This window comes from Mycteria americana, chromosome 20, assembly GCF_035582795.1.
Source record: "Mycteria americana isolate JAX WOST 10 ecotype Jacksonville Zoo and Gardens chromosome 20, USCA_MyAme_1.0, whole genome shotgun sequence".
NCBI lineage: Eukaryota > Metazoa > Chordata > Aves > Ciconiiformes > Ciconiidae > Mycteria > Mycteria americana.
Window position 1 is genome coordinate 4,946,783 of NC_134384.1, and position 15,745 is coordinate 4,962,527.

The following is a 15,745-nucleotide window of genomic DNA, read 5'->3' on the forward strand; positions in this document are numbered from 1 at the left end:
ACTGTACATAGATAGTACTTGGCTTTGTACTCTGCTTCTCTCAATGCTGTATTTCCATTTCACAGATGGGAAAACTGAGGTCTGGAAGTAGAGCTTTTCCCAAGGCTATGTAGCACAGCAGGGAGTAAAGCCCTTGTGGCTTCCAGAGTTGTCATCTACACCCTGGCTTGCAAGGCTCGATGAGTATCGCAGTGGTCTGGCGTTAGGATTTCCTGCATTTTTGTTCTGTCTTGTCTATTTTTTGCTGAAGGCAACGTTTGTACTGCCCTGTTCTGAATTACTTCCCCTCTGCCTTGTAAAATCAGGGCAACGGGTCTGTAAGTAGGTATTGTTAAGATGAAATGATTCAGGCTTTACCACTGCATGATCTCACAGCGCCTAAGTAAGTGCTCATCTCTCTCTCATTTCATTTCTCATCTGCAGGCCGTTGGAGGTAATATATTCTAGGTGGAGATGCTGGCCCTGGGCCTCGGTGCGAGCATCTGCGCCTTCGCACAGCGGGAGGTTAGTGACTTGGAGGGGAAACCCCTCTGAAAGTGATTGAGCCCGCCCAGCTGCTGCGGACTCCTGATTTCCCTGCAGTGATTTTTGTGTCTCCATAAAACCCACTTACTTGATTCTTAATGTATAATTTTTATTGTTCTCCGTGTTGTGTAACGTGCTCGTGCTGGGCTGAACCAAGAGGAGTTAGATGCTATTCCGTATTTATTTGTCCGATAAGAGTTCCCAAAGGGGGGCTGGCTGAGCGGGGCTCCACATAGCTGACATCTATGATGAGCCTGACATCTCAAAGTCTTGCTGAGTTGTTCCTGTTGACTTAAACCTCTTTAAATTTCCCTGTCGGGCCTGAAAAGACCTGACAAACTCCTTACTTCAAAAGATCTAATTTTAATCCCAGAGTACCCACCTCTTCCCCAAAGTGGTCTGAGGGGGTTTTCCTAATATTTTAGATTAGAGCCTGGGCTTTGTTTCCTGTAGTTCTGCCACAGTTCCTACAGGTTTTGCCTGAGATGTCATTCAGATCAGATGCACCAGGCGCTGCAAATAGCACTCCGGGGGGAATTGCGGTGTCTTTCAGAAGTAACATTCCTATGCTAGTCTTTTTCCAACTCCTAATTTCTGCGGACCATAGTGGAGTTATCTTCCTGTGTTTAGATCTAACATGAGGAGCTTGGGATCTTATCTTAGTCTGTCACTTTAATGCTACGCATTGCATAAATAAAAATGGGATGAAAGATTTGGTTTCTGTTAAGTCAGGAGAACTGTATGGCCTTCCTAGTAGAGCTGGAGAGGAAGAGGAGGGAAGAGACTGATATACTTCACTGCAGTCCTCTGCATCTAAATATAAATAGTTCTTGGATCCTTTCAGTCTGAACTTCTGGGTGACTTGACCTTTCTTTGATAAAAGCTTTCTTTATTTGCAAGAATAAAAGGGCAAGGGGGAAGAAAGGACACAGCAGATTATTATTTTTTTTTTTTTAAATATCTTAAAATCTTAGCAGTTGATTTCTGCAGTGCCCAGTGCTCGCTGTTGAACCAGCTCCATCTTGGACTCCAACTTTTCTCCTCCTCTGAGTCCCTTGAGTGAACTTTGCATTTTACTCTAAAGCATTAACCAGAAAATTTCTAAGGAAGCTTATGGAAGTGTGTTCTCTCACAGGGAGACCATGTTCTGGTGGAGATGGATATCCTGGGCTCCAGTTCCTGGTCTTGCTGCCAACTGGGTGGATCACGTTAAGCAAGTGACTTGGTTTATGCCCATTACACCACTAACCTTGGTTTTCCTTACTTCATAACTTCAGCTGAAAGAAATATTTGTATTAAATGCCGCTGGTTTTTCATATGTACACCCTGAAGCTTTTTGAGCTCAGCATCAAAACACAGCTCTGTTTAATGTGTAAAACCACTGAACTCTCTGGCTTTGGTCAGGTTAGCAGCCTGTGCAAGGGGATGCACAGGCACAGTATTTATAACTGCTCCAGACTACACGCGAGTCTTTCTGGCACTAGTTTTAACCATTAATTGCCACTTTAAATCAGCAATAAATTATTTGGGTAACCGCACTGCATGAGCCCACTGCCAAAAATAAACCAGAGCCTGATAATTACTCAGGTCCCCTTCGTGCTTCAGGACTGTTGCAGCTGGATGGGTTAGGGCACCTCCTGAACTCAATCTGGTCGTTGTTTTGGTGTCTCGCGTATCTTCTGGACATAGTTTAAGCCATCATCCTGCAAATGATGCGAGTAAATGCACTTGAAATGCATTGCATGCATGTATTATTGGTTTGCCGTTTCCTTCTGAAGCGCAGGATGGTGTGTGGTGTGCAGGAATGCCTCTGGATAAGCCTTCTGATCCTTTGCAAATTGGATTTTGTGGCTTACTTCCCAGTCCTCTTGGATAAAATTTCCCCTTAGCTGCCTCTCCTCTAGTGGAGCTCGTGTCTGTCTCAGGACTGCAAAGCCTTTTATAATGCTCTGCCGGATCAGGAGTCGCTTGGAGGGGAGAGACTTTCCATTTCGGTGTGCTCCCGAATCCCACCTGAAACGTGCTAGAGAGTAAGCGTGCTCCTTAGTTTACTTCTGAATTTCCACTTGGTCTGCACGAGATTCCTGTTGGTTTGGTGCCTTTCCTGCTGGTTTTATACACTGTGGTACAGAGTTTTTTCTGGCTAGGAGCCCTCTAGTAATGATTGTTATTTTAGAAAACCTAGTTACTGCTCTGGGCTGCCTCTGTATCATACAACGAGTTGTAGCGATTACATGCTGGGGAGGAAATGAAATGATCAGGAAAGGCCTACTTCATAAAAAGCAACACTTGACTTTATTTTAAACCAATTAAATTGGGGATTAGAGGGTGCTGTTAAGTTCTACCCCTAGTTAAAGAAAACAAAGCAGGAAAATGTACTGTATTAGCAAAAGCGTGATTGTCTAGGCCTATAATAAATCCTGTATAATTCTTGGAAGTATTAAGTTTAAAACAGGCCAGCATACAAGGAATGATGGGTTGTAACGGAGAGGGCCATCTTCAGGAGAGGGTGAACAGTTTCATTTTGCTTATAAGAACGTACTGGTTTGGTTCACGTGCCCTTTCTGGGAGAGGGTGGGAGCAGAAACCAAGCTTCCCAAGCTGTAACAGCAAGCTCAAGAGCAATGCCAGCTTCTTACACATGCGTTTCTCCACTGGTTTAAATAGGACACCTTGCAGGGGTTAGAGGGAAGATTAATCCTCTACAGGGTTAATCCTTAAATCCTTGGTGTTCGTCCTTTGAACAAAGGAGGGAAGTTAACAGTATTCTCAGAAGTGCTTGGAGACCACCTACTCTTTCCTATAGACTGCCAACAGCTGACAGATGGAAATGATTTTTGGACAGTAAGAAGTCAGCGTGGAATCACACTGGTGACCAAGAGCAAGCTCTGTATCCCACAGTCTTTGACTTACACCCCTAGTGACTCTTGCCATGGAGGGAAGAGGGTTTCCCAGACCCATCAACATTCTTCAGAGGGGTGTGAATTAGCAGTGGGTTGATGGTTTACTGTCTCTTGTGGTTAACTTTAATAGACACATCTTCCTCTGAAAATGCTTTTTGGCAAGCATATGTATGGCCGAAAGATGTCTAGTAGCAGGAGAACGTGGGAGCTCTGATTTAAAACCAGGATGGTCCGATAAAGCATCGAGTAGTGAATCCCTGTACTGGCTGTGTGCTTTGTGACACTAACCCCTCTGCTCGACGCAGTGCTGTGCGGTCTGTTCTCTGTATTACTGCTCTTAACCACAGCTGTCCAGCCACTGGTTTGCTTCCAGATAACCAACTTGGTGTGAGAACTCTGCTGAAACTTGTCCTTGCCGGCTGTCTGTCTGTTTGGTGTATGCCTAAGTGTTCCCTGTACGTTTTCTGTCTTGCAGCATCTGGAGAGGGCCAAATGTGAACTGCGTTGACAGTACTGGATACACTCCACTGCACCATGCTGCTTTGAATGGTCATAAGTGAGTCATCTTATAATGCCTTTGATCATAGGGGATACTATGTGCTTTACAAGCTACAGTTTCTGTGTAACTCATTCACCAGTCTGATGCCGTTTCCACCGAAAACGTGGCGATGGTGCAGCACTACACCATCTTCAGGAGAAGAAGTGAAGAACATCAGTGCAGTGAAGCTGTAGAGGCATTGGCTGCTGCACAGTATGATCATACATATCTTTAAAAATTTGGCGAAACACTGAGGTTTTCAACCACCCTTTTATTTATAAGCAATTTGGATAAGATATAACAAGATGTTAAAGGTGGCTTCTCCAGTAACAGTCCTCTGCAGTCTGTCTGGTGTCCAATGTGTTGCTGTGCCTGCACCACTTAAAATTTGCTTTCATGCATTTTACATTTTTAAGTAACTCCAGTCCTCAGTGTGGTAAATCTTGTATTGTTCATTGCTACTTAAGATATTGAGAAATTGGAGAGAGTTAAAATCTTTATTCATCTTCATCGTGCCGGTGCAATTCACTTTTCACCGGAGTGGCTTGCGAACGACTTCAGTCCCTGTTCAGCTCCCTTAGTACAAAGGTAACAGTTCTTTCCTGAGCTCATCTTAGCAGTCTTTTGGGGGTTTTTTTGTTTTTTTGTTTTTTCTTTTCCCTTGGGCAGCATTTAATAGGAACGCTTTAAAATCACATGTCAAGAGGATCTCTGAAATACTCCTGTTCAGATGAACTTTTTGTAAAGTACTCCACTTACTGCAGAATGTAAGCTGAGAAACAAGGACTGGATATCTTATGGACTCAAGTTTCCTTCTCTTGCAGGGATGTGGTGGAAGTTCTGCTGAGGAACGACGCACTAACCAACGTAGCAGACTGTAAAGGCTGTTACCCTCTTCACCTGGCAGCTTGGAAAGGAGATGCAGATATCGTGAAGCTCCTCATCCACCAGGGACCTTCGCATACTAAAGTGAATGAGCAGGTCTGCGTATTTTTCTCTAATATGTCGTTGAATTACTTCCCTCGAATGGAGGGAGACTACTTCAGCTGACTCCTGACCCTTCCCAAACTAGTAGCAATTGTTATAATGTCCTACTTGCTAATGGGATAAGAAGGGCACTACCTAAAGCAAATACCTCCAGTTCCAAGTTAGTGGTTGAATGAGTAAGGTATATATGTCTATATAAAGATACAGAAATATGAGAACCACTCAACACATAGGAAGTGGTCTCCTGCTTTCATACTGGGCTTCTAAAACTAACCCATAGTTTTTCCTTTCAGTTGCTGGATAGCTGAGAAGGTTTCTAGTTCTGTCAAAGGACACATTGGCTCCCTTCTTTGGGAACTAATCAAAGCGGCTTTGTTTAGTCTTTGTTTGGCCATGCTCTCTCAGCTATTCTCCTGGCTTGTCTCTAGCACTTGCTCCAGTTAACTAATTTGTAAGTTGTAAGATAATTGTAACCCTGCTTGCCCCCAGATAAATCCCTAGCTTAATCTTAAAGAATTAGTTTCTCAATCAGGCAAGAAGAAAAATCTGGTGGATTTCTTCCCTTTGTCAAGCTGAGAGGTTTTGGTCTAGGATGCAGAGGGGTTGATTTGTATGAGACAGCTACTCCGTACAGCAGCTGCTGTGTCCCCTTTGGAGGGCTGGCTCCCGTGTAACTTCCCGTGGAAGTCAGCAGGTATCTTACCATTCCAGGGAACTTCTGAAATGGTATTGCTGGAAGACCCAAGTATTTCTTTTAAGAGTTTTGGATATGGGAACCAGTTTACTGAGTGAGGCCAGCTGAGCAGTGTTACTGAACCTCTTATGGCTGAGTGAGCTTGGGCAGACATGTGGTAACAGATCCAAATCAGTCAGTTAAAGCTACAGTAGCTCTTGGTTGTCCTGTCCCTAAGACAGGAATATCTAATGTCCCTGTGAATCAACTCCTAAACCACTCAGGTTTTCATCCAGGAGGAGAGGAGTAAACCAAAATAGGTTTGTCTGCCTTAATACCTCAAGGCTAAAAATGTGTATTCATTCAGAAGTTAATTCACAAGTAGGTCGGATACTTGTGGCTCAAGTTTAGCAAAATCTGTCAAAGTCAAGATGAGCAGCTGGGAACTGTGAGTTTCTGCTGTTTAATTTTGATCTGCGGTGTATACTTTTCAGAAGCTGAGGAGCAAACTCCCTTTGGAGTCGGGTTTAGGAGTCCTAATACTGCTCCCAGCCATACTTTGTGGGGACCAAAGTGCCATGCTTAAGTTGTCTGTTCCTCAGTATAAGATGGCTAACTTGATGCATTGGGCTGCTCCAAGGCTAAATGGTTCCTTCTAAAGCATCATGAAATGAAAAATATAGTGGTAAATGGTATTCACTACCACTCCTCAACTGAGGAGAAATAATGAAGAGTGTGTGTTTTAATGTCTTGGTTGATAGTTTTCCAGTTTGGGGCTGTGGTTAATAATGCCTTCAGGTGCAGCTGCTGGCATTCAGTCTGTTCAAATAGATTTGAGAAGTGTAGTTAGCTGTTTACAATCAATCTGATAAGAATTGACTGAGGGCCCTGAGTGTAAACTGTTCTGCTCTGCGTAGGACAGGTACAGGAGAAACCTTTGCAAAAGATTAAAAGCTTAGTGTAATCCTTCCAGGTAATGTTTCATTAATGCCTGTTTAGTAAGAACCTTTTGAAATGAGAAAAGTCAGCCGAATAGCCTGTGCTCCTTGTGTTTGGGGTCTTGTAAATGAAATGCACGGTGGTTCACGTTACAGGAATCGGCAGCTGGAATGGCTTCTGCTGTTAATAGCTTTGACTGGAACAAGATGCTGTGTTCTGTCATTTCCACCCCTTGGGAGTCACCCATTGCTTTGTTGCTTTATCTCACCCATTTCATTATCACATTTTTTTTTTCTTTTTCCTCTTCCTTTTTGTAGAATGCTCTTGAGATCAAAGAACTCAAAAAGTACGGCCCCTTTGACCCATATATCAATGCCAAGGTGTGTACTTTGCTGTCAGCATTTCACTGCATCATTACTCCAAGCTGCACTCGCGTGCTTCCAGGTGCAATGTCATCCAGTTGCAATAATACCTGTTCAGTTTGCAGCTGCTTGGGGAAAAGTAAAATGCGACCATTTATTTACTGTGGGTTTTTTTTTCTTCAAAGCAGTTATAGAAACATAATTTAAGGGAAGCTTTTCCTTACTTTCCTGGGGGCTCCTTCATTGCTTAGCCTTGTAGGACTCACGGTGATGGTCAGTTTGCTTGATTTGGCTGGATGACTTCCAAAAGGTAATGTTATTTCAATTAAAATGCTTTAGGTTTTGTTTCATGTGCTAATGTTGCTGGTAAATACAAAGAGAAGGAAATTTTTTTTCCTGCTTAAACATGGATGTATTTTCTCTGTGGGCTGTTTGGAGTGAATTTTCCTGCCTTTTCTCCTACAAAATGCATAATGCTGTATTTCTCGTTGGAATGGACGGTTAATTCTTTTGGTGGTGGTGGGGAGAAGGGAAGGCAGTAATGTTCATGCCTCCCTTCCCAAGTCCTTCATGTCCTGCTTATTGCATCAGTCTCTCTTTTTTGATGTTAAGTGTGTTGTCGTCTGACCCTTCAGCCCTAGTCTTCTGTTCCTGTTTTCTTGCCTATTTTGCTCCTTTCTTGCTTTTAGTTGTTCTTGAGCTACAAAAAGGCATGACATCAGCACTTACGGTGCACTGAGGATGAGCAATTGAGGAAGCAGATAAGAAAGTTCCTGGTGGTGTTCTCGGACACCATTTTTCATCTTTATTTATAGTGAAGCTGCAGGCCAGCGATGGCATAATAGTCTGCTGATTTATCATGAGATACTTCTGCTCTCAGCTACTGTGCCACAGTTGCTTCCAGCCAATTATTTTGGATCCGGCCATCCATGGCAGATTTCTGTCTCTCAAAGTTTAGTTAAAACTTTCACTCTGCTTGATCTGCACTACCTTAAACACACATTCAAAGTTCCTGAGCTTGCGAACCGGTGGGAATTACGTTTGTTTTTGCAGACTTCTATTTCAGGAAGTGCTCTAGTGCATACCTCTTCAAGCACAAATATATTTACATGAAGCTCATCTGTATCAGTGATATTTTTTTTTTTTTTTTTTTTTTTTTTTTTTTTTACAAAAATCCAGATGGGAATTTTACAACAACAAATGTCTTCTGTGGAAACAGCACAGTCGAGCAGTTCAGTTGCCTGAAAGGAGCTTTCTAAAACATTGTCAATAACAGAGTGAAATCTTACATGCTCCGGCATTAAAATGTGGAATGAAGAAGGAATATAAAGATGAAATATACAGTGAGCTGACTTTCTTGTGGATTTTTGTTTACGAAGTATTCTAATTTGGATTTTATATTTTTGACAAGTGCCTTATTTTAAACTCTCAGTTCAGTTCTCAAGATGGCTGTGGTGCTCTTGAGAACAAGGCTAGTGTTTTTGAAATCTTTGCCTTGGTTTTAAGGAGAGAGAGATGATTTATACACAATCTGTTAGGTTCAGCACAAGTTCTGACCAGCTTTCCACTGGTTTCTGACCAGGTTTGATGAAGAGCATGTGGAATCATACCTGTCATGCAAACCTTGATGTTTTCTCAATAGCCTGGCTGCAGGTGGGAGAACCACAAAAAGTCCAGGTGCAAAGGCCTTGCTTAGTTGGTGCTTCCAGCTTCTCTGCTCCCATGCAGGGTGGGAAGTCATACAGAAACGACTGAAGCGAGATGTTTCATCTTTCCAAGCATTTGGGGATATTTAGAAGAGGGGTAAAGCATTTCTATAAGGCTGGACTACAATTTAATATCCTGTTGAGGAAAAGATAAGAAAGCCAGAAGCTGCTTGTTCTCCTAAAAGTTAAAGAAATAGTTAACAGCTGCTTTTTATGCCCCTTCCTTTTCAACATCTTTTGTTCAATAGGAGGTCCCTGCAATATGTCTGTTACAGGCCTGAAGGACTTCTGAAAAGCAAATGGTAGAAGCAGAGTTAAGAGATGGAGCAGCAACTTTGCTTCAGTAACTCCTGCTATCTTGAATCTGGTTATTTAATTTGTATGAAGGAGCCAACCAGTTGAGCAGAGCCGAAGTCGAAAAAGCTGTCACATAGCTCAGGTTTGTGCACTGCACAAACTACCTTTGTCTTTTTTAATTGGAAGCAAATGAATCATGCAGATTGGGTTTAAAGTGCTATAAATCTAAATGGGCTGCTGAGAAAAGTGGAAGCCTACCATCTGGAGTCTGCAAATGAAACTGGGCAGCGAACCCACCCGCAGAGCTCCCAAAAGCTTGTTGGACATATGGGGATCTTCCCCCCCCCCCCCGAAATGTGTTTGGCATTGCTGGGCACCTGTAGGAAGGAAGGAGGCCTGTTCATCCTTACTCTGCTCCTGGCAGTGCCGCGTGGGGCACTGATGGAAATTTTGTGCTGCAAAAGGAGGGAAGGAGATGGTACAACTGGTGGGGCGGCTCCAGCCAACTCTTCTGGCCGGCTTTGTGCCCGAGGTCGTGATGTGCCTTGGGTGTCACCTCCTGGTGAAGTTTGGATTTTACTTAATGTTTTTTTTTCCTTTCATTTTGGTGTGCCTTTAACTGAAACTTTATGGAGTGGATGCCAGCGGGCCATCCCTGTTCTGTGCTTTAAGATCAGTCGTGTCACTGGAGCAGCAAAATAGCAGGTTTTTAATAGGGCGAGCCTACGTTAGACACGCACACACTGACAAAAATCCTACAAAAAAGGAATCGTAGGAATAGGTTGGATGGGACCGAAGGGTCATGTAGCCTCTTTCTCGAGCCCTGAGGCAGGATCAGGTCTACCTAAACCACTCCTGACCAGTGTTTGTCTAGCAGCTTCTCAAAAACCTCGGAGAGGGACAGCTCTATAGTCTCCCTTGGCAGTTTACTCGACCGTTCAAATCTTTGCAGGTTAGAAAGTAAGAAAACTTTCCTGTATTTAAACCAAGACTCCCTTTCTTCAATTGAAGCCCTCTTACAGTGTGTTAAGAACAGGAGCGCAGACAGATATACTTTAAGGAGCTGTAGATGCTCCATTTTATTGTGTGATGAGGAGCATAAGGGCTATGGTATGTGGTATCTAGTTACCAGGGCTTGAAAAATTGGATGGAGCCCATATGAAAGCAGAGGCATTTCTGCTAGTGTTCCCGGTTTGCGGTCTGTAGGCGGGCATCGTACAGCCCAGCTTCTCACTCCCAACTGTGAATTGGGGGGGGTGCTAGGATTCTTGCAAGAATGCAGCCCCTGGGCCCTGGTGAGTGCTCTATTTTTCTAAGAAGTTTTGAAATTTGAAGCCATATGCCTTCTGGCTGCTGGAAAGGAATTTTCTTTTTCCATCTCCGATATGTATGTCTGAGTGCTCATGCTCATTGTTCAAGCTCCGCTCTGGTTTGCGCTTGGAGAGGCGATGCAGGGAAGGGAGGCAAACTCCCTTGTCTGGAATGGCTCTAGCATTTTTGGCTGCTCAAAGCTCTCCTAAAATGAAGGCAATAAAAAACTTATGCAATAGCAGGAGTTTCCAGTGCACAGTCTGAGATGGGGAAAGACTTGCTGTAATGATTCAGGGGAATTTACCACCTGGTGATCTCTTGCAGGAGGAAAGTCTGGGGATTTCATCCTGAACGTCGGAGCCCTGATCTGCTTAAGGAAAATTAGACTAAATTGCAGTGAAGATGGGGGAAGTCTTCAACAATTATGTTGTTAAAGGATGTTATGTTCCCATTTCTGAGCAGTCAGGCAGGTGTTTGGAGTTGCTGTGTGCTTTAAAGCACCCTTGAGGGACGTGGTCTCTGTGCCAGGGAGGGATGAGAGAGGGACAGTCCTAGCAGTGGAAATCCCCTGTAGCCAGGGCTAGCACGGCATGAGCAGTGCATACCCCCCATGGCTCTTTGGCAGATACCTCCTGCTCCAGAGGGGCTGGGGTTATCTACTTTCTGCAAAAATTGACAGCAAGCCTCCCTCGTGCTATGGGGCAGGCTGAGGGCCTCGGGTCTGGCTACGTCATGGGCTCACCAATACCTGGGTTCCCTTCCCTGTCAAATAAGAATAATGCGATTTACCAACCTTTTAAATGCCTCAAGACCAGCAGCTTAAGCTGATTGATAGGTGTAATCTCTGTAGTTCTCTGTTCTCTCTCCTTCTCGCTCCGTATGTGTATTTTATGTGCAGACTTCTTTATTCTACAGTAACTTCTGTCCACTTGTATGTGCCTTCCTTCACCATGGCTGCCTCTGCCACTCCAAGTAGAGAGCCTGTTGTTTGACTTTGAACTTCTGTGCTAACAGTGATGCCATGCTTTCCTTACCTTCTTAAATATCTCACTTCTGCATGTGGCTATTGCTGCTTCCTGCATCCTTAGCCTTTGCTTTTACACAAGTTGCAGCTGCAGAGAGCCTCTCCAGAACTCCTCGCTTCCCTTATGCTCTTTACGTGGCTGAAAAATGATGCAAATACCAGATAAAAACAAATGGGAGTTTGCATGCATGACTCCTGTAATCCCTAGAAGGACTTAACATGTTAATAGGATTAAAGTACTTGTACAACAGCGCAAATTCTGCAGCGCGGTTGTGAAATGGTGCAAAATACTGACTGCTCCTACAAGCTGATATCTAAAAAGGCGCGTGTGGTCTGAAAGCAAAAAGGAAGGTGTTTTGATCAAATTCAGTTTCTAAAGTAGTACTTCTAACTCCATCAAGACAAGTACATTCTCTGGGGTTTTTTTAATGGGAACTGTTTTTAAAATGACAAATTCAATCATGATTCTTTTGGCTAAACTTGAAGTGTGTAACAGTTTGTACTAAAGTTTTTTGGGTCAAACTGTTAGATAAGTATTTGTTTCTAAAGTCCTTAAACAGAAATCCCTCTGTGTATAACACACAGTAGTAAAACTAGAAACTTGAGGTGAATTTAATTGGAGAAAAGGCTCTTCTAAATCTGGTAATGTTCCTGTTTTGCACCTGCAAGTGAAATGTGTTAGGTTGCTTGTCTTTCAGTGCTTTGCGTTGCTGATTTTTAACCTGACAGATGCTGCATGCATTAATTGGATCTGGCTTTCACTGTGGAGGTGTTCTCTTGTCCCTTGGACATCTCTTCCCTCAGCTGACCCGAGACCTTGACTACAAGGGCTTGCTAGTGGAGTGATCTAATCGCACTGCTTTCTAATTCACAAACTGCATGTAACTTTATGCACCCGTTCTCTAAACCAGCCAGCTTGCGAGCTTCAGAATTGCAAAGGTGGAATGACTGTTATAATCAGGATAAGTAGGATTTGAAACAATTGAAGTTTAAATCTAAAATGATGACGATTAAGCTACAGCAGGTAGGCAAACTGCAGCATGAATTCTATCATATATTGCAGCCTTTTATTTTTGTGGCACCCCAGAGTGTGGGATGCTGCCAACAGATAACAGACTGCTTTCCCCGAGTGCTAGTAGGATTAATGGGAGTCCAGATACAGCTTGACAATCCCTTAAACTTTAGCGTGGTCCCTTGATTTTGGCTTCAGTGCTTTGAAAGCAGGCTATTCCATATATAGCACCTATTGCCTGTAGAGCAAATTTCCCATATCCGAGTAAAGCTTATTGTTCTGAGTGTTTTTGAAGCTTTTACTGGGTGGGTCGGTTGATGAGTTCACGAGGGGATGTCTGTGCCTGGTAAATGGTTAGTGAAACGGTGAAAACATTGCTCCAGGCTCTGTTTCAAGCTGGGCTCTCTGCTTCCCGACTGCTTTTTTTTGTCTTGTTTTTACATTTAAACTTCAATGGTTTGAGTGAGGCACGGAGCAGCTCTGTTCTCCCCCGTTCTGACGCGCTGGCGTTTGTGACCCCCCCCCAGAACAACGACAACGAGACGGCGCTGCACTGCGCCGCGCAGTACGGCCACACAGAGGTGGTGAAGGTCCTTCTGGAGGAGCTGACCGACCCCACCATGCGCAATAACAAGTTTGAGACTCCTCTGGACCTGGCTGCGCTCTATGGGAGGCTGGAAGTCGTGAAGATGCTCTTGAACGCTCACCCCAATCTTTTAAGCTGCAACACTAAGAAACACACTCCCCTGCACTTGGCAGCTAGGAATGGTCACAAAACTGTAGTCCATGTCCTCCTGGATGCTGGCATGGATAGCAACTATCAGGTATCTAGTGTGTCGGTGTGTGAAGGGCTGGTCTGATTGCTGGGGGGTGGAAAACCCCTGTGGTCATGATACAGAGAGCTCCACCTAACCCTCCTCCCGGAGGGATCATTTATGAAAGATGAGCGACAGCTTTATTTTCCTCTGGGCTGTTTGTTCAGCTCTTGGTTGCTCTGAGAAGCTGCTCAGAGGGATTCTGGCGCCGTGCATGCTTCACGCCTGCTTGGTAGTTGGACAAAGAGCCCCAGACACATAGCGAGGGAGGGGGGGAAAAAAGCCCTTTTGCCTAAGCTGTTCTGCCCCGCAAAACCATGCGCTCTTGATAGCAATGGAGGCAAAATGTTTCTCTTCCTATCAAGCCACTTGTGAATATGCTGTTTTCACAGCAATAGCTTGTATGTGGTGGTCTTGTCTTTCCTTTTCAGGACATGACCTCTTGCTAAGCTGTAGAGGGTCCTTTCTTGGTCTCTAACCTGGGCCCGCATGTCTCTCTGAAGTGACCATCCCATTTTCCATTCCAAATTCTCAGCGTTGTAGTAATGTTGATAGTTTGTCCTCAGTTGTAGATATTGTTGCCCACACTTTGTATATGATGCCGTATATTTATTGCTTCTGTAACCTTCTAAAACATGCCTCCATCACCATTCCCCACTGTCTAGCTTCATGCTATTTTCCATTTAATTTGCAGACTGAAAAAGGCAGTGCTTTGCACGAAGCTGCTTTGTTTGGCAAGACAGATGTGGTACAAATATTGCTGGCTGCAGGTGAGAGAATGTTCCCCTTTTGAAGCAATAACATGGTGATCCCTTCCCCAGAGCTTGAGGAAACCCCTTTATAGTGGCAGCATGTTTCTCCAACCAGCTGTTGAACTGTTGTTCCTTGGAGAGGGTTATAGGAGAGGTTCTCTCTTGGTGTTTGGCTTTAAATCTGCCTCTCTAGAGCATTTTTTTAGCCCCCCCCCCCGCAATGATCACAAGTGTAAGCTCTGACTTGATTAAAGGCGTGAATTTGCATATAGTTTGAAAATATTCCTGCTTTTGCCTTCTCTACACCTATTGCCGTAGGTATTGATGTGAACATAAAGGATAACAGAGGCCTGACAGCTCTGGACATTGTGAGAGAACTGCCTTCTCAGAAAAGCCAACACATAGCAGCTCTCATCGAAGGTAAGTGGTGTAGCTCTGTGCGTGGGCAGGAGGGGAAAGTTTGGGGTGATAATTGTGCCAGTGCAAGTACAGGATTTTGTTCTCTAGTCCTGGAAAGTGCTGAAAGCAAAGCAGCCTCAGGCCAGGTCCCTCGATGAGAGTCTTGCAGGTGTTGGAAGGAATGATGCTTAAATGCTTGGGTGAACTGTCTTCAGAGCAAGTGTTTGCAGGGGGACTTCCAGGCGGGGATTTAGGGGGATTAGTTCCTTTGCTGAAGGAGTGTGGCATGACTTTTACAGTTTAAATGGGCTTAATTGAGCTTTGTTTAACTCACTTTAGAAGTTAATTAAAATTAAGGATAGCCTAAATCTGCTTGCAGAATGCAAAGTAATAGCTTTAGAAATGGTTTTGGATTAACTATCCTTTATGTGTCTGTGTAGGCAAATAGTCGTCCACGGATCTTACAACCTACTCCTCACTTCATTGTGAAGCTTGGGCATGGATTTTGCAGATGAGATTTACAGAAAAGGCCTTGATTACTTGTGGTTTATAAAGGAGCTTGGCCCATTGTGTCTGTCCAAGTTAGGGAATGAAATGTGGCATCTTAGCTAAATTCATACCTTGTAATTACGCTGTCTCAATTTCCTCTCAGCTGTGGGGAGAAAGATCAGAAGCGTATGCAACTGGTGTGCATTATTCATGATTAACATTTGAGTGCTTTACAGGTTCAAAGCACTCTGCAGACTTTTAATTAAGCTTTGCCTGTGAGGCTAGTAGGTATTATCTCTATTCTGAAATTGAAGACAAAGATGAGCTTTAAACCTAAAGTTCTTGCAGGTAAATGCTGTTAGTTTGCTCCCATCAGCGAGCTAGCTGCATGAGATGTTGCTGTCTGACTATATTCACGTAAGCTTAAGGTTTCTGGCTCTGCCTGTGGTTGGGGGACCACAGCTAGAATTGGTTTCTCTGCTGTTTTATGACTCCAGAAGAGCAGACTGCATCTCTGTTTAGTGATGTAGCTTGTGTCTACACATGAAGTAATCTGCTCCGTGACATTATGTCCATACAGGAGCTTTGCAGCTTTCTGATTAAAGACTCTGTAAAGGTTCAAAGAACCATCCTTAACCTTGTGCATGTGATTAAAGAGGCCGCCTGCTTCTATTTTGGGATCTGAGCTGCAAGTTTTAATAATGTACTTTGGTTATTTTTTGGAGACTTAATAAGCTGACAGTTGGCCTTCCATCCACAAGGGAGGAAGTACCGTATGCTGAAGTGGGCATAAAACTAGACTGACATAAACTGACCCTGTCGCCCCACCTCATTGCAGATTACACGATTGGGAAGAAAAGTGCCAAAGCTGCAGAGAAGACTGTTCAAGCACCGCTTGCTCCAGCCACTGATCCTGTGTGCTGGATATCTCAGGGTAGGCTTCCGTGCAACACAGCACTCCTTTTCCTGCAAGTGCTGACTTTCCAGGGGCAGAAGCCTCGAGTGATGCTCTT

At 44.0% G+C, this 15,745-nt stretch overlaps 1 protein-coding gene across 15 annotated transcripts in view; it reads left to right on the forward strand.

Moving 5' to 3' along the window:
• Nucleotides 1-15,745, forward strand: part of ANKS1A (ankyrin repeat and sterile alpha motif domain containing 1A) — a 110,670-nt gene that overhangs the window by 24,549 nt on the left and 70,376 nt on the right. For 10 of the 15 annotated variants that reach the window (XR_012778513.1, XM_075521946.1, XM_075521948.1 and 7 more), the window contains exons 2-8: nucleotides 3,904-3,984; nucleotides 4,791-4,947; nucleotides 6,883-6,945; nucleotides 12,805-13,101; nucleotides 13,787-13,862; nucleotides 14,163-14,264; nucleotides 15,571-15,666. Coding sequence is in view for 14 of the 15 variants with exons in the window: in XM_075521946.1 (XP_075378061.1) it covers nucleotides 3,904-3,984; nucleotides 4,791-4,947; nucleotides 6,883-6,945; nucleotides 12,805-13,101; nucleotides 13,787-13,862; nucleotides 14,163-14,264; nucleotides 15,571-15,666 (872 nt within the window). In the remaining variant the exon portion in view is untranslated. Of the gene's footprint in view, nucleotides 1-2,454; nucleotides 2,556-3,903; nucleotides 3,985-4,790; nucleotides 4,948-6,882; nucleotides 6,946-10,565; nucleotides 10,708-12,804; nucleotides 13,102-13,786; nucleotides 13,863-14,162; nucleotides 14,265-15,570; nucleotides 15,667-15,745 lie in introns of those variants that run through there. The other 5 variants (XM_075521952.1, XM_075521947.1, XM_075521959.1 and 2 more) reach the window with 3 other exon arrangements.